Source organism: Necator americanus, chromosome IV (genome assembly GCF_031761385.1).
Source record: "Necator americanus strain Aroian chromosome IV, whole genome shotgun sequence".
NCBI classification, from domain to species: Eukaryota; Metazoa; Nematoda; class Chromadorea; order Rhabditida; family Ancylostomatidae; genus Necator; species Necator americanus.
In genome coordinates, this window is record NC_087374.1 from 20,531,708 (window position 1) to 20,558,234 (window position 26,527).

At 39.9% G+C, this 26,527-nt stretch overlaps 1 protein-coding gene across 4 annotated transcripts; it reads left to right on the forward strand.

Annotated features, from left to right (window-relative positions):
* Nucleotides 1-60: 60 nt before the first annotated feature.
* On the forward strand, nt 61-26,527 carry RB195_002097 (uncharacterized protein; the record flags this gene model as incomplete). 4 transcript variants are annotated; one of them, XM_064199183.1, is made up of 11 exons in its annotated part: nt 61-135; nt 294-437; nt 746-800; nt 4,084-4,149; nt 4,201-4,374; nt 4,580-4,752; nt 5,097-5,192; nt 5,476-5,572; nt 18,983-19,224; nt 25,319-25,391; nt 26,487-26,527. In XM_064199183.1, the coding sequence occupies 11 exons, from the start codon at nt 61-63 to the stop codon at nt 26,525-26,527; spliced, it is 1,236 nt and encodes a 411-aa protein (XP_064055062.1). The 4 variants fall into 4 exon arrangements, with proteins under 4 accessions (XP_064055062.1, XP_064055063.1, XP_064055064.1 ...); XM_064199181.1 differs by having other exon boundaries at nt 4,616-4,752; XM_064199184.1 differs by having other exon boundaries at nt 4,201-4,368; nt 4,616-4,752.

The window sequence follows — 26,527 nt, forward strand, 5'->3', positions numbered from 1 at the left end:
GATTCGTGGCTTGTGCACATTTTTATATTGCTATTGTGATAGCTATCCAATGCTAAGCTGATGTCGGCAAACAATGAATGTAGCCAGCATAGTAGTGTAGTGAACTCTCACGACGACCCAAGAGGCTTCCCAGTAGTGAGTTTTTTTTCTTTCTTCGTCTTTTTTTCTGCCTTCTCTTCAAAACCAGCTTCTTGATAGAAAAGAAAGCTGCGAACAGAAGATTGCTTGATTACAATTGCTATATATGTGTTTTCTATGTAATTTCCGGTAATTTGGATAATGATTACGTTAAGGAAAGAGCTCGGGCTGTGGATAGCCCTTTGGGTCAGCTCGATCCTTCGAGAATCACACATATGGTTGTTGATCAGGTTGGATTAAACACATCAGGTGAACGCTGCAGTGATAGCAGTTTCGTTGTTCCAGGACCTCCACAGCAGGTTTGATTTTGGAAATATTTCTCAATTTCAAAGGATATTTTCTTTTGTGTTTGTCAGTTGTGTGAGTAATCCGGTTAAGAAGTGAGCAATATACTAGGAAAAGAAGTATATTCATTATATTCATGCTAGTTATTTTGCCATGATATTCCTGTTGTCAGTAACTACGAAGGCATATGAACAACTGCTTTCAAGGAATCTTAGAAGTTCTTTTAATGCGCGTACCAATCGTTCTCAATTCAAAGTGCTCATTATTATTTTTCAACGCAAAAAGTTCATATCAAGAAATAATCTATGTACTCGTGTTTTAGCATTGGACTTGTTCCTCTCCAGCACCGAGTCCTATCATGCCGTCTCCTTCCAGAGGTATGGTCTTTCTATTTCATTCTACTTTTCTTGTTTCATCAGGCCTTTTAATGATTTACTGATTTGCGATTACCTTGTGTAGTAGAATGTTGTTAATTTTGAAGATTTCCAGCATTAAGTTAAATCGTAAATGTTTACCAGCTATTTAAATTTGTTCTGTCAAGCTCCAAAAGCGTCGAGTTTTCTTCCAAAATCCAGAGCCCAATTTTGATGGTAGCCTCACCATCCTGAAACTTCTCGTTTGTGTTCCTCACTAGTTGTGCTGTGTGTTCATTTAGCTTCCCGATTATTTGAGGTTCAGAGGATTGAATAACTCCCTGGGAAACAAATCTCTAAAATGTCAGAACATACCTTCTCTCAAGTATACTTCTAAAAATCAGCAAAATCCTTGTAGTTCTAGGTGTCATAACACACACACTTGCGAATATAAAGGATAAAGTTTCTGGCGTCAATCAATCCGCTTAGAATGCGCCCCAACGTTCACTTCAATTCGGAATCGTTTGAGGTTTACGAACGTGTTACTGGCCCTTACAATGACTTGCGGCGGCTAGCCGATGTGTGAAGTCAGTGTTTTTATCCTCCCAGACGAGTCTGGTACCAATTTATCGACCCCGGGAGGATGAAAGGCTTGGTGAGCACTAGGGCGGATTCGAACCTCCGATCGATCGCTCAGGAAGTGGAACCTCTAACTGCTACACTACACACGCCCCTCTTGCAAATATAGCTCTGAGAAATTCTCGGAAATCTCCAGAGAACAGAAGCTGTTCTTTTAATAATGACATGCTTTCAGCATCATCTTACCTACTACCTTCCTTGTTGTCAGAATAAGAGTTTATCAGGATTCACAAGTGTCAGTCATTTTTTCATGCTAAAACTTATAAAAAATTATGGCTCTTTCTTCTCCTTATGTCAAGTCCACCCATAAACCTATGAACACTATCTGTTTTGTTATTGAAAGTGTCATATGTTCTAGTTACATTGTCTGACCACATACGGAGTCTTGTCTTAACCTTTCTCCTTCTTCCTCTTGATCCCCTCAGTTTTTGGCGATAAAGCACTTGTTTCAGTCGTAGTGCGTTTCGTTATTGCCAGTAAGAATTGCAGTTTAATTCTTTTGTTTTTTTCTATTTCGAAGATAGGTAATGTTCGCTTAATTTCTAGATCCCTCACTCTTGTAGCGAGCATATGTTAGAGCAGCACCGACAACTGAGAAGAGAAAGAGGAGGTAGCAGTTGTGGAAGGGAATGCCCCTACACACAAACACGACGAGTCGTAGGGCAGACGAAGACACGCAGAGTGCGCGGTAGGAACGCAGAGCAGGCTGGATTGGATCCCTCTCCTGCCCGTGCCTTCTCTTTATAACCACGATTTTATAAACTCCTCGAGAGTTTCCAATTATTGCACGTCCCGCTTTCTATATGATTGATTTTCTGTACTGCTAAAAATCGATGGCTTCCGGTCAGACGCTGCATGACAACCCGTTCCCTCCGTGTAGGTATACGGGCCCTTGTAATGGATTGGTAGTGTATTTCGGGTAGGATCCTATTTGTTCGATACTAGTTACGAAGCGAAAGAGAAAACAGTGTTTCACTATTTTGTTTTTGATTTTGTCTAATCTTAGTCACTCATCAGGTTTTGCCCTAATTTCTCTCATCTAGGTGTATTCTTCCTTTCCATTTCTCGTTTTCTTTTTTTTTTCCAAAACTATAGCAGCATTATCTTGAATAAATTACTTCTTGTCTTGTGAATAAATTACTCACTGATCGCTCCTTCATCTTTGATAGAACTCTATGGAAATATTCATTTATTTTCTTTTGGATTTTGCGTATTGAGAAATGTGAGAACCAGCAGAAAGGTTTCAGAATTGTGTAGGTCGACGCTAATTTATAGGAGTTTCTCAAGTCGTGTTTTGAAAAACAAACACTGAGTAGAAGGATCTGACTGTTTTAGTTAAAGTTACTCATGTCTTCTTGGCAAGCTCTTACCTGGAAATGTTTTATATCACTCATAGACCTACATACCTCAACAACTTTCCTTTCGTTGAGCTCGTTGACCTTTTCCAAGCGATTTCCCGCTTCGAGTACGTAAGGCACTTCTGATCGATCTGAGTACTTAGAAGCCATTTATGTGAGTAATGAGTGGTGATTGGACTCTAAAAACAAAACAATTTCTAGTGAGATTCCTGCAACAGCGGGAATGAGTCCATCTGCGCCGGTAGCCTGCCCCTGTCGTGTAATTACGGATTTCACGTCATGGAAATGTCTATAAATTAGTGCCGAATGGAAGTGTTCTCATGTATTCTGCCTATACTAAAGAAAAAGAAGTATTTTCTGACTTCCGAAACATAAAAATTATCAAGGATAATATTAATGGATATATAAGACTTACACAGGGCACTGACCTTTGTTATCGTTGTTGTGATTATTGGCTTCAAAATGGACGTGTAGCAGTTTGTTATAAATATGTTAGCAGAGATTTCGCAGGATTTTTGATTTTCCAGTCTCTGCTTGTTACGTGGGTTAACATTTCGTGCAAAACCGACCTATGTTTCTTTCTTGGTGTAGATGGAATTTCTGCTACTATCTGGTGAAAAGGAACATGTTTCGAGAAGAAAATCATGGATGAAAGTCTGAGGTCTGCTGTTGTAGTGTGGTGAAGCTTGTGTGAACGATTTTGCGACGAGAATACAACCTATAATGTGACGCACTAAATGACTTTGAACTACTTCAATCGAACTCGGCATGTGCTTGTTCAATACGTACTTCCCGCTTGAACAATTTGTTCATTCCTTTGTATGCTTGTCGAGATCTTCTTAAGCTTTATCTCAAGCTTTCCAGGAGGATAACATTGCAAATAAAGTAAAAAGAGTGGAAAAGAAGAAAGAAAATTTAATTAAAAGGAAATGTAACGTCTTTGTAATTTACAGTTGTTCGGTTGTTGTGCTTAATGGGGCTTGCGGGTGTTTAGCATTCGCCAAGGGTCTGTTGAAGTATGTGCAGCGTCTTGACGGCCAGCGTTGCCTGGGCGTCGCATCCTGTGGGGCGCACTTATCTGGCACATTGTTTATAAAATTGAGCACACTGTTTTCTTTCGTCAACATCTTGTTCAGTTTAGCACTTGTTTATTGCCCTACTTTGGCTTGTGATCTGTTTTTCATAAGAATTCTCCATTAATGCGATTGTGCTAGGAGAGTATTCGTTTTACGGGCCTATGATTTTCAATTCTTGATTTTTCTTGATACAGGGCTTTTGTTATGAGATATTATGGATCGTTTTAATTCTAGCAATGGATGGTTGTGGACAAATGCAACGAATGGGTACTCCTACGAATGCTATGCATATGCAACAAGGTAAGCTTTGTGGGCACGGAATACGACTTTGAGGTTCATGTTTGTTCCCAGGAACCATTAGCAGTCCATCAATAGGAAGTGCTCCCATGACGCCTCAGCACATGGTGCAACAGCAGCAGCAAGCCATGGTGCAAGGCCAACAAACTCCTACGGGCCAGTTTGATCACAATGGGGGATTTACGCAGCAGCAGCAGGGATATCCTCACGGTGTCCCAGAAAGTACAGGTTTACCAATATTATCTCGCTGTTTTATTCAAAATCCCCTAGTTTTTTGTCCTAAATGTAGTTCATCTAAGAATGGCTTTGATATACGGAGCGATAATAATTAAAGTGCTTATAAGTATAATAATATGTTAGCAGTATTACTAAAACGTTGAAAGTTTTCTCCCCTTGTGAAATAATGCACATCTCCTATCATCTGTCTTTTCAGGCATAATGCAGCAACAAAAAATTATGAATGCTCCAGGGGTTCAAGCCGATAACTCTTCTGGAGTGGTATATACCAGACCACAAATGATGATAGGTCAACAACAACAAATGGTAAGCCTTCAACAGCAACAACAACAGATGATGGGCCAGCAACAGCCTATAATAGGGCAACAGGTTGAGTTCCAGCACTTTTCTCTTGCTCGAATATTAATTCTTCCACTTCTGGTTATTTCTTCTAGAGTGTGCCCAGAGGTTTTCCGTTAGCGTTCTTATTTCTTATTCTGCTACGACATTCTATTAGTGTTAGCATGACTTTCTGACTTAAATCTAATTTGAGAATCTATCGCTTCTTTACATTATAGCTTTCATTGCATCACATACTTGCAATACCTATTTTATCTTCCTTGTTTTTGCGAAAATTTGCATTTTCACTGGAATGGGATCGTTTTGGTTTCTTTCAACTCATTAAGATCCCATCGAAATGTGAGATATGTTATCTAATTTGGAAGGAGTTGAAGGTGATGCTACCTCATCAAATGGGAATGATGGGCGCCAGTCCACAGTACTACGCACAACAGAATCCACAAGCTCAATGGACTCAGCAGCAGCAACATGTGCGTCAACTAGCACTTACTTCTCATTTATTCTGCTCACGCTTTCTCGTCTATTTCCCTCGCCTCAATCACTTTTTATTTTATGATTTTTCTTACACGATTACTTATTTTTCATTGAATATCGTACGATTGTTCAGCCTCAATTCTTTTTGTTGGTTATATTTCGAGAACAATACGTCATTCGTAATTCTTTATAGCTAAAAACTATAAAACGCTTAAATAATAATAACATAGATGAAAATGTTGTCTTTGAATGCCTAATATTCACTGTAACAACATTCAGATGCAGCAGGGCCATTTTGTAAGACAACCTCAAATGGCGGGCGCTACTGTTGGTCAACGTGTGATGGTCCAACGTGTTCCATACCCTCCTGGCACTGGTATTTTCTCCATTTAATTTGTATTTTTTCTGCATTTTGTACGTAGTAGTCGCTACTTCACTGTATTTTTTCACTGTATTTTTTCAGTGAACATATTTGGATTTAAAGGGAACTAAATTTTTGCTAACAGGGTGGTCTGCAGAGATTTTCTTTAAGGGCATCACCCCACGAATTTGAGGTGGTACGGATTTTAGGTGGAGTATTCTTATACGGGATAGTAGATTATGGATAGGAGGTGATTCCGTCCATTCCTTCCTAATTGCCGTAAAAAAACGGTCCGGAAGATGCGGCTCGTGCACAAGGCTGGCGCGCTGCAATCGAACTAGTAGAAAATAGCGCGCCAGATCGCTCGAAGCCGTATTATCCGGGCCGTTTTTTACGGCAATTAGGAAGTAATGGACGGAATCACTCTTCTCTCCATAATCTACTACTCCGTTTACGAATACTCCACCTCAAATCCTTCAAAGGCATCACCCCATGAATTTGGGTTTTGCGGATTTCAGCCGGGTAATGCCTATACAGGGTCGTAGATTATGAGGAGGAGGGTGATTCCGTCCATTTCTTACTAATTGCCGTAAAAAACGGCTCACGTGCACAGGGTTGGCGCGCTCCAATCGAACTCGTTGTAGAAAATAGTTCCAGGGCACTCACCCACCTCCCCATAATCTACGACCAAGTATAGGCATAATCCACCTGGAATTCGCTCCACCCCAGATTCGCGGGGTGATGCCTTTAAATGCCACCATACTACTTTCTATGTTTTTTTTTTTACTCTGCACTGGCGAAGTAGACAAATTCATGTGGAACAAATATCTACTTGAACGACATAATGTAATTCCTCTTTTACTCTTTGGTTTTTTATTTTACAGCGGATATTTGCCGCAATCAGACAGCTAGTTATATCTACTGCCTTCGCTTGTCTTTGCTTTCTTTTTTCTTCCGAGGTCCCCGCACATTTGTTCTTTGGCTGACAAGAGCCACTTTACAGTCTGTATCACACAGCTTGATAATAACTTGCTTCAAACTTTGGGTCTGCGAGCAAATTAGTCATGTGCTCTTGTTTTCGATTTTAGGATGTGCTTCTTTTACTCCGCTTTTCTTTTTGAAATGGGACCTTTTGTGATTTAGAGTGCTTTTTCAATTATTTGGCCCGCACATGCTGAGCAGTTCTTCTCATTCGGCATGTATGAAACATTCACAATATGTGGCCGGTCTTCTATTCTTATGGAAGTGTGCAATTAATCGTGCTTGGAGCGCGCCTAAAAGCACTCCTTATCTCGGCTCAGACTTGCATTCGCTGGGAAACTTGATCCGAGAAAGATTCAAACGATATACTACCTTTTATTCATTTCGGAAATTGCAGCATATTCACAGTTAAATTCGTTTCGTTGGGCAACCTTAATCTTTTGTGTACTTTACTTTTTGGTTAGCTCTTTTCTTGTTTTCAAAGGACGTAGTTACAGCTTTATTTCTTCTTCTATATTTTCTGTCTTCGTAAAACTAGATTTCGATATGTTCTAAAATACTAATTTTAGTAGATTTCTCTTCGCTTTCTTTATTGTTTCCTAAGTTATGTTCCTGCAATCCATAGTCAGAAATCTTTGCTCGTTCTAACTATCAAATTCTGCTTTCACGTCTGTCGAATTTTATTTATTATTTCTATGCACATATTTAATCAATTTCTCATGGCCCCACTATTCCTGTTATTGGTATTGGGCAAAAAAGGTGTCATTGACACAGAAATTGTAATAGTTGATTGTGGACTTGTGTGCAGCTGACACTTTCAGTTCGCTATCATCTCTAAGGGGTGGGTGTAGCGCAGTCGCTGTGAGTGGATGATCGGTCGATGGTTCGAAATTACCCGAATGTCAAACGATCCTTTCGTCCCCTTGGGTCCATAAATTCTTACCGCTGACTGGATATATCTGCTAGCCTCAGCAAGTTATAGACTACTTATGCGTTTGCAAACCCCAAACGATTCTGAATTGAAGTGAAAGTGCTGGCGCAACCCAAGAGGATTGATTAATACCAGATACTTGTCTACGTCTTTGTAAAACTTCTGCTGCAAGGAAATATGATATTTGTTGCTTCTTAGTTCTGCGCAACACTCTTGAAGCGAGCCGATTTACCATTTATCTTTCCCAGAACAGTAAAGGAAATTCATCAATCAGATTCAAACAAATTCAACTGGAAACAGATTCAATCATTCCTAGCACAGAAAATGAGCTAAGGATGAGTAAATAACTGTGGACTGAAATTAAATTATCGAAGACATGACTTCTTTGTTTGACTTAGATGCAGTCGGATGTTACGGCGTAACGCCCTTTTTCGCCAAGGTGAGTCTGCCTGATCATTTCTAATCCCATCCTGATTGATCTTCGACTTTTGTTCGCCTAGAATCTGTTCATTCGTCGCATTCGTTATTCTGTGAAACGTTACGTCTAGTCTCAACTGCTTATCAGTGCTGAATATCTTCAAATCTTCTAAAAATTTGTCTTCATATCTTCTAGAACGTTCTCTTATACACTGGTGGCCTTTTAGTTCGGGTCTGGGTGCATCTCCAAGACATCGTAGACCACTCGATTTGGTAGTATTGTAATCTGAAGAAGCAAAGACGGTTTTCTGTGACTTCTATAGAAGGCGGAACAAGTTGTTGACACTTTCAGCGTGTCTCCTGCAGACATACATACAAGGTGTAAAGCAGTAATGCTAAGAAATCAATGTTTTGAAGGAGTTATCTGCTAACAGAGAGAGGATGTGCAGTTAGAGCGTGCACGTCACTTCTTGCGAAAATTCGGAATTAAATAGCTAACATTTCTGTCCAGAGGAAAAACCACCAAGCGGTGAAGGGTGTCTGGAAATACACCAGAACATACTACATAAAAAATTGAAGAGTACACAACACATCCAGTGTGGTTTCGTTTCCGCTGAAAACCCAACGTTAGGCATGAAAAATTAAGTGGTTTCAATTTGAGCTCAGAATTTTGTTGAGAGAGCAGCTGACAACAAAAGGACAGTAGAACAACAGTACAACAAAATGAATAGAGGAGGAAATTTGCTACAATAATGACGACTAAGGTGAAAAGGCGATCAAGGTGAAGGTGGACCTTAATGTGGAGGTGGAAACGTCGAGTTTACCATTTTTTTCGCTTCTTTTTCTACCTATTCGAAAAGAACAGATAAGTGCTGTACACAAAAAGAAATACTTAGTCCACTCTCTATCAGAAGACATATAAAATGTTGGGAAAATCCTTTTTCTTAAAGGAGATGAATGAGGTGGAGCACGATCAATCGTAAGTTCTCCTACTAGACACTCAGAAACATTATGTGGGAGGGCCGGGGTAGAGCACGCCAACAATAGCGTCTTTTTGGAAAGGGTGTGCATTTTTGCAGGCCGAGCGAGTTACCATTATATAGAAAGAAGAATTCTTTTAGAACGAATGTGTACCTTTCACTTTATTGATAAGTCCTCACTCGAAGTCACCACCCCACGAATCTGGGGTGTTATGGATTTCCGATGGCTAGTGACTATACCTGGTTGCAGAAACGGGTGGTAACATTCATTTCTTTTTAATTGTCGTAAAAAAACGGTCCGGAAAATGCGCTGCGCGTGCACGAGGGTGGCGCGCTGCAATAGAGCTCGTCGTAGAAAACAACGTCCCATATCGTTCGATGATCGGTGCAAAAAAAAAACAGCGGTTTTTTCGAATCTGAGGCGCATTTTCACAATCCAATCAAGCATCCTCTTTGTAGAATGAAGAAATTTAGTGCAGTTATGTATCCTTCACTGCACTGTTAGGTTTTTAGAGAACTGAGTTTAGTTTTGAAAAAGCATATACTCAAGTACTTGTACCAAATCTATTCTCCCTATTTTACGCTATACTGTAGTTAACTTCGAACTGGATTTTATAATATCTGAAATATATATTAAAATTATTAAATATATATTATTATATGAATTTTATGTATGTGCAAGCGCGCCTCGTGATGACGCATTACGCCGCTTTTTTTCTAGGAACTACTTCTGGAATTTATAAGGTCTGTATTTTAGTAATACTTTGCCAGCAAGTTTAAATTCCCCTTAATCCTTTCGTAGATTATGAACCCTTCTCTGAAAAATAATGGTCTAGAGCAAATATTCAGTTGATTTAGTCTATTCATTTTTTTTCCAAATGTTCTTCTGATGAACGCTATGAAACAACGTTTCTAAGTTGTCATTGTCTACCTTGATCCATACGGACAAGCTATTTTTTTTTTGCTTTTGCTAGAGTTAAACCAAAATGTTAATATTTTCTGCTTAGATTTGATTTTGGTATTTCTTGAAATGAACTTTGACTGCACAAAATAGATTCGAGCGAGAGGACTATAACATGTGGACCACGTGCAGCTATAGCGTTCCGCAGTAGAGACATTGTTCGCTGATGTCGTTTGCGTCCGAGCGCACCTAACAAAGCGGCGTTTTTTTTTTTCAATGTTATAACAAGAGGCTGAATGTTAGCGCTCTTATCCGGTTTCGTCCTGGATCCTTCATATAAATGTATTGGCACACTAGTGACTTATGCTCATACCACAAAGGCTCGTGGTGAAACTTCTGCCAGTCTCTTTCTTCATCGCAGCCTCATGAGCAGAACCACAGCTTTTGCTGTATTGCTGCTTCTCCGGTAATTTCCTGGAATATTTTGTGAAATTTTGATGCGGTTCTTTGTCTCTATCCATCAGGTAAAGTGTTTGAAAGAAGGAGAGAAGAAAAGCAAAGCGCATGTAGCTTTGGCGTATTCTTCGTGGCTTTTGCGCAATAATGAAGCTATTTTGTGCCATTCCAGAACTGCTTTCCGTGAAGGCGTCTCCCAAGGGGCAGCGGTCTGGCGAATACACCGCTTTAACCTTAGAGCAGTCTCCAAAAGTGGCAGCGAGTTACTTTATTGGACACCATCCTGGATATGTTTATGCCTTATCTTTGCACTTATTATTTTTGGTGGTACTACCTTTACTTCTTTGAGCAAGATTTTTCTTTTTTGCTTAGGATTACTCTTACATATGTGTTCTGATGCGTGGTCATTCAGGAAATTCCGATTAGAAATTCCATCAATTAACGTATTTGTCAAATCTGTGCCAAGGAAATTAGCTCTTGTTCTGATTCTAGCAGTTAACGTTGAACCAATTAAGCTAAACAGAAATAGAATCTACCTATCATCTGCGATTAGGAAGAGAATAAATCTGTCTCGATTCGTGAGTTTTTTTTTCTTTCGAAAATGGACATGTCGATTTGATATTTGCTCAGGTTCTTCTCTCCTATCTTCTTTTCAGAGATCTCGGTATTTTGCACTTGGATTATGAGTAATATTGAAGTTGTAAGAGTCATCAGCGCGTTATTTAGATTTTTGACATTTTCCACAAAAGATGTTGATTGCGTGAAAATATCTTGTTTGCCAAGCAGTTCGAAATTTTGATGCCCTTTTTTGCATTTAATTTTTATTTTCCTTTTGAATCCGAGGCAGATGTCACAATTTTTGGTCGCTCTGTTGGTGACGTTTTAAAGTGAAGAGCGACTAGTATGTTCATAGGATAGAAGCACTAAAAGTGTTATTCTAATGGATTCTAATTCCGTAAAATTTTTATCTTTCAAGGAGTGGAAATTAAGACAGCATTTTTTAAACACATTTGTATGACTCGTGTTGGGCGCTGTATTGCTTTTAAAATGTGCAGTTTTCTCCTGATGGGGCCCCGGTCGGGTGTTCACCAGATATTCGCCACATGCGCTCATTCTCATTCGCTTAGGTTTCTCAGAATTACTCGGTCGGAAAATTCTCTCGCATATCTCTTCTCGTTTTCGACATATCTTCTTGGTTTTATATCGCCTTTTAAGCTGTGAAAAGCGCTCGTTGTTGTACCCATCAATCTTAGTTAATGCAGCCGCTGCGATCGATTTGCTTAAACTGCATTTAAAGGACTAACCTGACTGACTAGCTGACCTACTGTGGTTCCTCACAACGTTCGACGTTCTCTCCAGAGACAGCGCGCTGACTGCAGAATGGCGCATGTTTTGTTGCAGCGAAAACAGTGAGTATCTGTCCACTTTAATTTTATATCTTCTGATGTGATCCATGCTTCTAAGAAAACTTTTGCGACTTCTGTACATACATGTGCAATTGATGTGGTTTATTCGACTGGAAATGAGAAAATTCTGGCGACTCTTTCACATCGACGATCTTCTATCATTTGATGCGGACTCACTGTTGTTAGGATTTTTAGACCCTTTTAGGAAAGACCTGCTGAAGCACTTTTTCTGAAGTCTTCACCTTTTGTATATGTCCTGACTGTGCTATAGAGTAGAGCAGCACAATATACCGAACAATGGTATTCTAAAACCAGCGTTCGGTATATTCTGTTGTTTTATGTTGTCGCATATCTTGTCCTATCAATCACACTCACGGAAAGAAGAAGTTAAAGTGGTAGCATGTAGTTATGCCCATTTTGATGGTGTTGCCTCAGTTGTACATAATTTTCCCCTCCCATTTGCATCACCGCTATGTACATCGTTACTATCGCAGTCATGTGCAAACGGAAACCTGTTTGATACGAAACACCCGCGACACCTTTTCGCCTCCGTTCACGTAACTTGTATTTGGCTTCGAAATCTTGCAAAAATGCATTCCATGCTGCATTTTCGTGGTTATGGCAAGAAATCTGACAGATTCTGAGTTTGTTGATTGGACCTTCTGAACGAAGGTTTCTTGTCTCTTCAGCTGGTTAGGACTAATTATTTTCTTAAAGCAGCTTAAGTGTGAATTATTCCACTTCAACGATTATTCCACTCTTATATTCATTATTTACTTTGCCAATTATAAATAACTTAAGGATTTACTCGAAGCTTAAAAAGGCATGCATTCACTTTTGGAATTGAATTGGATTTGGAATTCACAAGAAGGACTCACAGGTCCAAACTGCTGAATAAATTAAATCGAGCACGATTTAATGTTGAGATATCTTCATAGCTAGCGCGTTCATATTTTTTGATTTAATAACGTGCCACATTTTTTTAGAGGAGGAATCTTGCTCTTCGACGAGGTAATTCGCTGATATTAATCTCAAAAATTTGGACAACCATTTACAGTAGTAGGATAATTGCCACTAAGGACTTGTACCGTTAATTAAATGTTCCTAACGATAGTGTATCACGAAGCTGACGATTTTGGGTCCTCTGTGGGCAAATATAGAGTTCGCGGTGTAGACTACGAGTGTGAACATGACTCCGCTCAAATCCGCGCAATCGTAGTGAAAAACAGCGTGGGAAGCGTTTGTTTCTGCGAACACGTACGTTAGAACGCGCTACTCTTGTACACATTCTGGTTCCATAAGCAGCCTTTTCATTGGTTTTGCGTGAAGGGGTTGTTGAGGAGACTTCATTGATTTTCGACCGCCTGCTTGTGGATGCGACGCGTGCACAAGGGTGGTGTATTTTCAAGTACCTCTTGAGAAAAAACGCCTTTTCCCACGCCATTTTTTTTTTTAGGAAGATTAGAGTGAATTGAGCGGGGGCAAGCTCATGCTCGTAATCTACTCCCCGAACTCTATATTTGCGCTGAAAACCCAACGCCGTCAGTTTCGAGATACAATGCCTAGTAGGATAGAATGGAAGTAATAGAGCAGGACCTTACTTGTTCTGCTTAAAATTTTCAACATTTGTAAATGTTTGGTTTTTTTAGCACTTTACTTGACAAAATGAATTATAAACTAAATTATTGATACTGGACTTTCTTTATTTTGATTCCTACGATTTGTGGTATCTGCGGCTAAAAAAACGGACATCATTCCAGAAACACCTACTTTTGAAGATATTCTTTTCTTCTTCAGTGAATTAGAAGCAGAGATGCGGTAGGCGGAGTCGGTGCTCCGACCTCCTTCACTTTTGAATGGTTGGCAAAAGAACCCCTCCACTTTGTGACAGTTGATGAAAGGACCCCTCTATTTGTGGATTATTGGCGATAGGACCTCCTTCACTTTTGCAAGGTTGGGGGAATGATTCCCACCATTTGAGCTGGACCTCATGAGTTAAAACCCATTCATCTGAGGAGTGGCCAGCTCCTTCCTGTCGCACCAATGATTAGAGGGACATCGAATGCCTCCAAGATTCCCGCCTGCAACTTCCGGATTTGCCTGCAAGACAATCTTTCTGCTCCGGAAGAGGCTTTTTCAGTTACTCGTTCTGTTTCGCTACCTCACGTTCTTTCTTTTCTTCAATCATTTGAGTTAGTGCATATTTGTATATAACTCTATACTATGAGCAGTATGTCCGTACCAATGAGAGCTAAAAATGAAAAAAACAAACATTTAGAAATGAAAAAAACATTCTAATCTTCAGTCTTCAAAGTACCGCTTGGCTCTTTTACTGGTGTTTCTCCACTTGTTTTCCTCTTAGTAGATGTTAAATCGTTGTCGAATGTTGTTAGTTTATTAGGTGCTAAATTCGTGAATTTTTTCTCTGTATTCCTCTGTGGGAACGTCTCATTCTCTCCATCACAGTCTAAAGCATAACTACTTTAGTTCTGAGAAGTGAACCAACAACGAGAAATGCACTTCTTTGCTCATGTTTCTGGGCAAAGTGAGATTTTTCAGTCAGTGATTTTGAATTACAAACAGTAGTTAGGGAAGGAAAAAACTTCTTTTTTGTCATTTTTGTATGCAGTATGTATGTCTTAGCGATCTGAGATGATGTGAGAACAATGATAAACCTTTTTTTTTATATTTTTATTTTATCGAATCACCTATAACTTTTGAAAACCATAGGAAGCGGATTACTCTGGACGTCGAATGACAACGACTCCCGACTTAAATGTTAGTACGTTTGAGAATTTCCTTCTTTCTCTTCATTTACTTCTCTTAATGGTTCTCTTGATGCATAGGCTCGAGACTTTTCCTAACATAACTGGATCAAATTTTGGGTTGACGTTTTCGTTCAACCCTTCTGGCTTGCACTTGGTGGTAATTGAGTTTTTATCCTAAACGCCCCGCTTTCGAATGTATCTGGAGCGGCAGAATTGGATGGTCTCGTGAAATTTGATAAATAATTGCCGGCGTCGTCGCCGGAGCTTCTTCGTCTCATCTCTTTGCGTCTCGCTCAGTCTCTTTGTGTGCTCGTTCGATTCCTTCTGCGTCGCATCAGTGAGGATTTTTGTTGGCTACCCGTTAGTTTTCGCTGCAGAAGATTTTAATAAGTAATTTGGCTTTTTTTCGAGAGTGTCCTTTAATTTCCTTCTATGGAATTTTTATTCAGTTGTTTCTTGCTAGCTTAACGAACACTTATTCTTGCATTTTAGTCCATTCCGTTTCTCGTTATTTGTTCTAGTGTCTGTCAACTGTGCAAGTTTGCGAAGAGCCGATGTGTAAATGTAAATGTGGAGAGAGCAGAGGCATAGGCGAAGCTGAACGAATCGTAGTATGTTTTGCTTGTTGGTTGAGTTCATTTCGTATTGAAGCAACTAAAGTTGGCGTAGAGCTAAGAATGTTCTGTTCTGTTTGGTGAAGGAGGAACAGGATATTGTGTGTTTACTTTAACGTTGTTAACCTATTCGTATTATATAAATTATATACATGTGTACATATATGTATATATACATACATATATATATATATACATGCATATATATGTATGTATATATATATACATATATAATATATATATATATACATATATATATGTATGTACATATACATAAATATATATGTATATATATACATATATATATATATATTTCGACACGAAGTATATGTTTATATGGCGCATGTTCGGTTGTCTTTCCTTATCGCTTAATTTAAACATACTGGCATAGCAAATTAAATAAAATACAGTTGATTAACTTTAGTCTCAAGTGTGAAGCGCCCATGGCCATTGATAAGGTTCGTTGACGCCACTGTATTCTATACGAATTTCAACAAGAAGAAATGCTGCAGAAGCATATAGAAGTTTATTGAAAGTGTTTTGTGAAAGTAAAGTTTCTAATAGGAGATGCAAGAGATGGTTCGAAAAATTTGAAGGAGGTGATATCGACCTTCCTCATCAGCCACGTTCTGGGCGATCATCTTTGGTCGAAGACGTTATTGTTAAGAACATGTTGGAGCAAGATCCATTTCTGACATCGCCGGAGATTGCAAAAAGGCTTAATTCAGCTCAGCAAACCATTTCGGACCATATTCGGAAGATAGGATTGGTGCGGAAATTTTCAAGATGGGTGGCCCATTAATTAAAGGCATCACCCCACGAATCTGAGGTGGTGCAGATTTCAGGTGGAGTATTCTTATAAAGGATAGTAGATTATGGAGAGGAGGGTGATTCCGCCCATTTCTTCCTAATTGCCGTAAAATACGGCCCGGAAGATGCGGCGCCGCACAAGGCTGGCGCGCTCCAGTCGAAATCCTTGTAGAAAAAGTGCGCCAGCCCCGTGCGGCGCCGCATCTTCGGGCCATTTTTTACGGCGATTAGGAAGAAATGGACGGAACCACACCCCTCTCCATAATCTGATATGCCGTATACGAATACTCCACCTGAAATGCGTACCACCTCAGATTCGTGGAGTGATGCCTTTAAGTCAGAAGAATTTGGATGATCGAGTCGTTATGGTCAGAAACTGGATAATCTAAAGACAGCAGTCCAAGAAAAGAGTTGTCGGCAATGTTAAATAGAAAGGACATCATACTGCATCATGATAATGCCAGGCCATAATCTGCTTTGAAAACTCGTTAAAAATTTGCAGAACTAGGCTGGGAAATTCTGTCACATCCACCATATTCTCCGGATTTAACGCTTTCCGACTATCACTTTTGTTCTTCCAAAACTTATTGAATGGCAAAAAATTAAAAAAATGAACATGTCAAACAACAACTGGTTCAATTTTTCGCATCAAAAAATGAAACATTTTTCAAAAATGAGATATATAAATTGTACTCACGCTGACAACAGGTCATTAATAATAATGGCAACTATATTATTCAATAAAGTTTATTGACTGTAAGAACAAAATTGAATTTCCTTCCATTCCAAAAACGGACAAAACTTTCCGGTACACCATTTTTATGACCCTATATATATATATATATATATATATATATATTGAATAAATTAGTTGCTCAGGTAATAGTCACTATTTTATTCAAACCGATCCGAAGGTGCAGATCTCGGGATTTCGGTATCAATTGTTATTTATTATTTTCCCCAAGATGAATTCATAGTGAAATCATTCATAGTGTTCATAGTGCAACGTTTATTTTCCTGCAGGGATCTATGAAAGAGGCAAAAAACCTCACCAAATCAGAACACTTAGGATGCGTGACTAGCATAAGTGCGATAGGGAGGAGGCTTAGCCAACTGTCCAAAAGTCAAAGGGGTCCCTTCGCCAACCGTCTAAAATTGGGAAGGGCCCTCTCGTCAATGGTCCAGAAGTGAAGAGTTCCGAGCATTGGCTGCGACTATCGCATGCATAATGATTGGTACATATTTGGAATAACCATCTCATTCCCACTTCTTTTCGCCACACTGTAAAAGACATCTTAGAGACAGCCTCCACACTGTAAAAGACATCTTAAAGGCAGCCTATCTTTAAATTGAAGATGTTAAAGTCTTTCCACGAATAGTTAAGGGTAAGCTCTCGATATAGCTCAGGAATATGAGAGCAATCTCGTTCAATTCCTCTTAGAAATCCAGAAGAATCCAAAACAGCCTCGTGTGATGCCGTCTCCTCCTCCTGCTACATTATTTTTGTTTATCTCTTGAACCACTATGTTGCACCGATGCATTCCAGTATAGCTTCAGTGGATTTTGCTGCAGATATAGGAAGCTGTCCTATGGCTAGCCACTGAAGTAATTGATCTTGTGTAAATGATTGATTCTCCACCATCTCGAGCAACGCATCAAGTACACGCTGAGTGAATTAGGGTTACAATAATAAACAAGAATGCTATTTTTTTTGAAGTCAAGGAAGTGGAACCAAGCTGATTTTTTTTTGGAAGAATTATCTCAACAGACATCAAAAACTACTCGAATATATGTGTGACTCATTTTCTAGTGCATATCACCTTTGTAAATGGTGTATTCTCCGAGGAATCTGGGTTGCAAGTGCAAAGTACACGCCATTGAATAGTTGTTGTGTTGTTTTAATTGTCTTCCAACAATAAGTCCTACAATTTTTGCTATCCATCCTTATCAGCATGTATCTGTCACTGATAATTTCTTTTGCACGGCTTTTTTGTTTTTTATTTATTACTTTTGCAGCTTTCATACTGATAGATTATTTTATTTATTTTGGCATATTTTTAAAATTGACTTTGTTGTGCGGTTCTAGTTTACACTGTTCACCGCTGCTCTTTTTGTGATCCTGTAGAGACTACGGAAATACAGTAATTTCTATGTGCCCTTAACGTGATTTCTTCTCTCTTTGTATTTCTTTTATGGAACAGGTTCCCAAGTTTGGTGCGCCTTAACATCATGCAATAGTGAATATAACATGGTGGTGGATTCGCTAGAGAGAGTAAATTGTACCCGCTGTTTTCGCACCTGCCTTTTGCATTGGTTAAACATTTTTGCTATTCATCCTTATCAGCATGTATACACCATCTAGATAAGTTTTTCGTAAGCGCACATTTTCGTCTCTTCACCTTCCAACTTTCTCATCGTCATTTTTTTTTTTTGGAAAAAATTCTCTTGTTAGATTTCTTAGTCTTCCTTGCTCTTATCATTGCTTGTGGCAGAGTTAATGACACCAGTGTGAAAATTTCGCTCAAATTTTGCTGTGATCTGTGGTTGTGAAGAGTTTTCCCATTTCGTGAGGGAATTTAGAGTTTGTTTTTCAAAAAATTCCGGTCAACTTGTGGTTTGTATCAGTAGTGTAGCTCAATTCTGAAAACTCAGATCATGCATTCTCGTTTTCATTTCATGTTGATACTGTTGCTCTACAGCCACTTTTACATCCTGTGCTTTCAACAGTGGGTTTTTTCGTTCATATAATTCAAAGAATCTACTTCCAAAAAGCAAATTCTTGTTCCCAGTTGTTTTTACGCTGGCGAAAATGTCCTTTATCGGGTTTGCTCAGCAGTGCAGGCTTTGTTTGCCCACCAATTGGCATTGTTCTTTATCAGAAGGATCTATTTACTTTTCTGGAACCATCAGATATTCATTCCTTGCAATAGTAATTAATATTCATGCAAACAAGATAATAATACAAATAGTAATTAGTATTCAGCAATAGTATTCTGAATTGTATCATTCCTATGCTCTCTTTCAAAAGTCATTTGTTGGAGAATGGTTCATTTTATTCGCTCCAAATATCAAATATGGAATTTTCCTGCCTCATTAGTGAAAAGAGCATTAGGTTTTATAATCGTTTTCTTCTGTTTACGACACCAAACTCATGATTCCAGGTTATCCCGCTGTTATGCAAACTACTCCACAACAGCAACCGCAAGTTGTTGTAACGCAGCAGAGTAGCCGTCCTTCGGGTGCTCCATCGCAACAGGCCCAAAGACCTACGTATCCACCAGGAACCACTTCGCAACCAGCACAGTACGCGTATCCTAGTGGCCAAGCGGCCGGATTCCAACAACAACAACAAGCAGCACAGGTGGCTGCTTATCAACAGCAAATGTATCAAAGACAGCAACAGGTCTGATTTTTTTCTTTTTGTTGCACTTGTCGGTACTTTTACACCGATAGAGGTTGATATGAAACTAGTCAATTTTTGATAAAGAATAGTTTTGTCAGAATTCATGTGAATCTTTTTCATGTGAATCTTGAATTCCATGTTGACTACACTTGACTTAATCGGCTGGCTGATGTTATCGCCTGACGCATCCTCGCCGAGGTGTGCGGTCCTCGAACATAGCTCTCCCCAAACTTCTCGAACTTGTGCAAGAGCTTGCACAGAATCAATCTATTCGTCTCTGTTCCATAAACCTTACGTCCCGCATGAACTGCCTATCCACGCCGAGTGTCCTCAGGTCCTCTTTCACCACCTCAGCCCAGAACTTCCGTTTTCGGCCAGGTGACTTCTTCCAGCTCGAACCCGACAAACTCCTCAGAACTCGTTGAACAAGGCGATCTGCCGGTCTCCTTAATATATTACCAAAGAAGCGAAGACGATTTACTTTAGCCACTTTCGATGGCGGTGCAATTTCTCCGTGAAGATCTTCATTGTGGCATACCCTAGGCCAAAAGTGCCCAAGTAGTCGTCTAAGCAGCTTGGTTCCGTGCAATGAAGCCTCTCCATCGCCATAGATGGTGCTGCCCGAGTCCCCGATCTGTACATCATGATGGTGCGAATTGCGGATAGGCAGATTCGCTGCTTTACCTCGTTGATGATGGGACTACAGCCATTTCGTTAAGGAGTTGAATGTGGAAACGGCCTTGGCGCATCTTTGCTGAATATCTTTCTCGTAGCTGCCGTTGTTCTTCAGCAGCCCAAGTAACAGAACTCATCGTCGAGTTCTATCGGTTTTCCGTCCACTCTGATTCCCGTTCGAGGTCTCGAGGAGATCCACATCTGCTTGCATTTGTCCGAGAGTAGACGTAGTCGATAGGCTGCAGCCAACTTCGATACAAAGCTGACAACATGTTGAAGTTCCGTGTCCGCGAATATAACAACATCGTCAGCGTACTCCAGATCGGTCAAGGGGCGTCCTGATTGTGCTAGAATGATGTCGCAAGACGCCGGTCTAGTGTTCTCGAATGTACTGTTTTCTTGTTATTGTCGTCGATGGCGAAATTGAACAGAAAGGGTCCGGCCACTGCCCCTTGTCGTACTCTAGTTACCACCTCAAACGGTGTTGTACATCAGGCTGGTGTTCGAACTGCAGCAGTTGTTCGTTGATTCATGTAATCAAGCAAGCGAACGAACCTTCTTCTTACTCTATCGGCGCGAAGCGCGTTGAGAAGCAGGCCTCGCTGGGGAGAGCCGAAAGCGGCTTCAAAGTCCAGAAAACTTAATTGCATTGGCTTCCTGCCAGATTTCGATTACACTCCTTAACACCTGGCCAGTCGTAGATCGGCCAGAACGAAAGCCAGCCTGCTCGTCGCGCGTTATTTTTTCGCGATTTTTAATGACTCGGTCCGGCATAATCTGCTCCAATAACTTGTACAGAACACGCAACAAGGAGATTCCTCGATAATTCCTAGGTTCCGTGACGGATAACTTCTTGTGAAGGGGAATTATGATAGCGTGACGCCGCGAGTCAAGTATCCTTTTGAACAGATGATCTTCGTCATCTCACGAATCCCAGACGGAGGAAGATATTTCAGCACTTCTGCGCTAATCCCAGTCTACACCAGATTTTCCATTTTTCATCTTTTGGATACAGGCCAGAACCTCTTACTCGGTGGTTCCTCGTTAACCGCATATGTCGGTCTATCAACGTGCCGAAGTTCAGGAAATGACGGCGCTTCAGCAACGTCTTGAAGTGATCGCTCCAACTTGGAAGGGTTGCTTCACCGACAGCTACCCCATTGGCAATGTTAAGGACAGGAGAACATCTTTTCATTTTGTCGCTATGCTGCTTTAGTAAAGCATAGGCTTTCCGCGGGTTCTTGTCCTCCCACGCCTTTTCAAAGTTCTTCGCTCTTGACGTCTACCCGTTATCGCGGTTTTGTTGCCGTTGACGACGCAACTTCCTTCTTTTCCTGATTTAAGTTACCAGTGCGGCAGGCAACACATGCAGAATTGTACGTGGATTTTGTTTTCGCAGATGCAAAAGCAAACTTCTTCCACGGCAATGGAACCGGGAGCGTTTCTCTTGTAGCGTTCTTTATGCAAAGCTTCTTACTTACTACTACGTGCTCCAACATGAATATACACATCAGCGGAATTTCGTTCTGCATTCTTCATGTTTCAGACCTACCATGTCGATTTTCGGTTGAAGAATAACTCCTGAATTTCTGCTGTGGAACCGTATCTTGAAGCGGAGTAGAACTGGACGGTGGTCAGAGTCGGGCGCAAAGTCCCAAACAGCTCTAGATTTTCGGTTATCTGACAGAGGAATGTTCCTCGCCAGATGTTGTCGAGCTGAAGTTTAAGAGTCCTCATCTTCCGCTTGTGCTGCTCTTCAGGTGTTAAAAGGATTGACCCCTGCCACGTGAGCTGATGGTGTCGATGATTCTTAAACGTGGAACGACGATGAGGCCCATATGTCTGTTCACATAAGTCGACCAGACCGTCACCGTTGTCCGAAGTGACCTCCGCTGGATAATACCATTTTCCTAGCACATCTGAATCTTGTTCGAGTCCTATCTTCGCATTTGCGTCGATTTTGACAATGTCTACCTGATGGCTTGGTATTTTAACATCAACGCATTGAGTTCACAATAGAAGGCTTCCTCACTGATGTCATCAGCGGCTCCCGTAGGTGCGTGAGCACTTACGATCCAAAGTTTACGTCATTTTCAATAAATGGTCTTGGCTTGTACTTTGGAAAGATGAAGTTACAGAATCTTATCCGAGATAACCATCTTTCACATATTTGGAAAACCATTAAGGTTCAGTATGTAGAGAATGTTCTGTGGTTTTTCGGGGTAGAAGCGTTAATCCCTCCTTATTTGAAAAAGTGAAATTCGATAAAGATCTTTCTTGCAACCACTTTAGTTTTAATTATTCCGCGTATTTCTCCTTTGTTTTTTCGTCGAAATAGCCTTCCGTAAAGCGGCAAATAACATCGATTCACAGTTTATTAAGGTATTTTGAATTTTTGACGCACTTTCGTGGAATTCTGGATTTCTATCCATCCAGTCCATTTCTGCTGCTCCACTTTCATTTCGTTTAGCTTTAAAATCTTTACTTTGATAATATTCATCTCCAATACTACACCTAAATTGCAGCGAAAAGCCGCCAGCCACGATGGGCTGGAATTGTTTCATAAAAAACTGAGTCAACTCTTTGAACTTCATTTATCTCTTTAACTTCATGTTATCCAGTTTAAGTACATTTCTTACACCTTGTTGCCCTGGTAACTAACTGACAAACAGTAATTTGTAAACGTGATAGTAGAATTTGCTTATTTCATTCTCTGGGACATCTGGTGTGCACATGTTATGAGAGCAGTAAGAACTAATGTAACTTCTTTCGTATTGTTGTTTCTGTGTTCGTCTCGTTTTTGTACTAAGGAAACCATTCTAGCGGCTACCAAATTTGACATTATACGGTTTAGGCACTACTTTAGTGCCTTCTGAAAACGATAAGTTCACCGGCGTCAGCTCGACTCGCTGAGCCTTCCCCCGAACTTCTTGTTTACTCACCCGGCTCTTGTTTCGCTATGTTATTTACCCTTAGAGTGCAACTCCACTGCTGCGTTTATGTGCGAGCATTGGCTGCAGAGCTTTTTTGTTACTGCTAAAGAACTCTATCACAGTGTTGGAATTCTTCGTTTACTCTCTTAAGATGGTTAGAAAATGAATTCAAAAGTTACTGTTTACTCGGCATTTTCAGTAGTGACCAAATGATATGATACTATATGATGTTTCAAGTTTGTTCGAACTTTTCTTTCTTCTGGCAGAACGTAGTTCTCCAAAGAGGTCCTGTTGAGCGAATTCGAAATTGTTTGCCAGTTAGGCTTTTTGGAGGTGTGATAAGTAGGAGGCCAAACAGCACAAAGCACGTCGTTAAGAGTTTTCTCGGCTCTGTTGTATTAGGTGTTCCCAAGTAAAAACATTTTTGTTATATACTGAAACCAGTGTTACAGTTATCAGAGATTCGGACTATTGATTTTTATAAAAATTATCCATTTGCTGTCATTGCATTAAATATGTTCCACAAAGTTTGTTTTATATCCTCGAAGATAGGTGAAAGACTTAACTTCATCAAGTTGTGAAACGGCTTCTTTTTTCTTTTTTTTTCGAGTTTTCTACAAAAGAATTGAATATTAGCTTTTGAACAGCTCTCCGTGCAGAACGCTTCGAGTGATCAACAACTGACGTGATCCATTGCAATTTTTTGAACAAACGCCTGCAAAGCCGACCCTTGTCCTCGTTCTGTTTTTCGTCTCCATGCTTGGTGAAACCCCTTGGGAGAGGGTAACGGCTATGCATTTTGAATCTCTACTTAGTACTCACAAGCCAGTTCCATTTTGAGATTTCGGTCTCTGTTCTGTTCTATTTCCACCCGCCGCTTCAGTTGGAATTTGTGTTCAGGAAATTTAGTTTAAAAACTTTGGCTAAATTCATTCTGTTAATGATATTCTTGTGCATATCGTTGCCTTGCATTCAGATGTTGCTTAATTTAAAAATTTAAAGTTCTCTCTTTCCGGCGATCTCTGTGCTTATGTGAAATATCGCAATAATTCTTTTTGCGTAGATTTTGAAACAAAAACGTAAATACTCATTTATCTTGTCCCAACGAACTTGGAGCAGAAAATTCCGGGAGTTTGAAACTTTTGCCAGCTTGTTGAGAGTAGATGTTTCCATACCGAAGGAGTGTGAACTCTTAACTGCGGTGATTCACGTTCCGATTGATTTAATAGCAGCGTATCACGAAATTGACGAGGTACTGTGACCCCAGGTAAAACATGGAGTTGTTACATGGAGCCTGGCTCCACTCATCTTGCCCCATCTTCCATTTGTTGCAAAATAACAACATGGAAGGCGCCGTTCTTTCCTACGAAACTTGCAACGCACCAGCCTTGTGCACTCTGCATTAATGAATAGGTTGCTGAGGGGACCGCAGCGCGTACAAGAGTGCGCGTTTTAGCGTACCTCATAGAAACCAAAGCAGTTTCCACGCCACTTTTTAGGACTAGGTGGAGTAGCGCTTGCCCACGCACGTCTCCATCAGGTAATCTGCAGCCCGAACTCTACGTTTTTTCTTTGTTTTCCGCATTTCGTGATACGCTGCCTTTAACTCATACATCTTGACAAAATTAAAAACGACTGAGAGGATTTTATGGATTTCACTTTAAACAGGCGACGTATCACTTCATGACTCATCCGATCAACAAATAACAACGATACAAACTTTGCTTTTTCTTATAGTTTGCGGTTATAACTGGGCTTGTAGCACTAATAAATACGTTAGCGCATCTCTTCATCTTCATAGCTTCATTGATCTCTTCCGTTTTCTTAACTATCGTGACGTTTCCTCCCATTTTTACCCCAAATTTCAGATTCTTTTTTAATTTTTTTTTAAGACGCAATGTAACTAAGCAGTGCAGCTGTTTGCAATAAAGCCTAAATGAAACGAATCGATGTTTTTCTCAACTTACCTAAAAACCATAGGTTTAATATATTTTCATCAATGTAATGTATTTCTTGGAATCCAGAAGATGATTGCGTCTCTTACATTTTATTACAACGGCTGTAGTTTTTTCGCGTCGCTTGTATATCTTTCTTAGTTCCGCCGACAGCTCATGTTTCTGAAGACGACATAGTGCTTTTCGCACTTTCATAGACTTCCTTCTTTATGTTTTGCGTACAAATCTTCTCAGGAAGAATTTCGTGTTCTTTGCGTTGATTTGGTTGATTTGATTCCTGCTACTGTTCTCAAATATGTGGTGAGAGCTGGTGATCGTTGCTGAAATGTCTTTAATGAGTCCCCGAGTGTCCTTCTTTATCGAGAAGTGTCTAGTTGATGCTTGCAGTGATTTGAAATCCACTGTTTTCTTCCCATGAAAGCATATACATGAGTATACAGACGCCATTATGTGCTATCTTTATGCTCCGAATTCTTTTCTGTACTCTGCTATTCTGGAATGTTTTTTTTTTTTGAAGATAAGTTATTTCAGGTCTCACAACATCAACAGATGCGACCGTATATGTCTCCACAGGGCGCGATGGTCACACCCACACATCAGACAGGTCAGTCAGCCGATTCCTTTTTTCCGAGAAACTTCTGTTTCGTTTGTAAATCTACGAAGGAACGAGGGTACAAATCTATACATGATTGTTTGTGGAGGTGTAATAAACCTACGGTGTTTGGAAAGCCCGGAAACGTGCCAGGGCGTTACAATTCCTAAAAGTTCTGACTGTGGTGTCTAAAACATATTAAAAACATCTAAAACATGAAACCCATTGTCTAAAGCACATCTCCTTTACTTCCTCAATTTATCATGGAGGACCCTATCATCGATACTTTCATATTACTCAACTTTTTTTTTGTACAGTACTATAAATGCAGTGTGATGTGATTGTAGTACTGCGGTAGATTGTGTTACTAGGGAATCTGCCGAGAAATCTTTCTTCAATATTTCTGCATAATTATTTCGTATTATTTCAATGAAATCAATAAATTTCATATATATTATTACATAATATAATATAATATATTCAATATATGTCATAAATTCCTGTTCACAAAAGTGAAGATAACTGTCACTCCATCTTGTAAACGCGGCTCACACAATAAAAATTCCTAGTATTCTTAAATGGAAAAATCTTTGGATGGATAATGAACCGAGTTCGCGTGTCCCGTTGTTGTCTTTTGTGCTCATTTGAGGACGTAGGAGCCTTTGTCTAAGTTTTTGTCGTTTTCTGTCCGAAACATTTGTGGCATTACCCAGTCTTCGAAATGTTTCTTGCTTTCCATCTGTCCATCAAAAAGTGTTGTTGACGCAGAGAAGTGCATTTTCTTTCGCCGCCCGAACGAGTACTTCACCCATTGGTGTTCTTTAATTCTCGAGTCATTTCATTCTCCTCTACTTCCAACAGAAACCTACGCTGTGTGTCATCCTTTCCCACCGAACAATCTATTCAGGGTTTACCAGTATGTAATAATGTATTCATATGGAAATCAGTATCGGAAGAAAATTATTATTGCCGGTTGATAGCGTCAGATAATGTCGACAGCTTCCAACAAACCCCTTCTGCTCTTTTTCTGTTATATCATCTTTTCTTCTTTCCGATTTGCCTGTCATTTTTGTCACTGTCACTTTCATTCTTTCATTTTTAATGCAGATCTGCAAGCAGTGGAAGCAGTTGTTCGATTTTTTGATTGA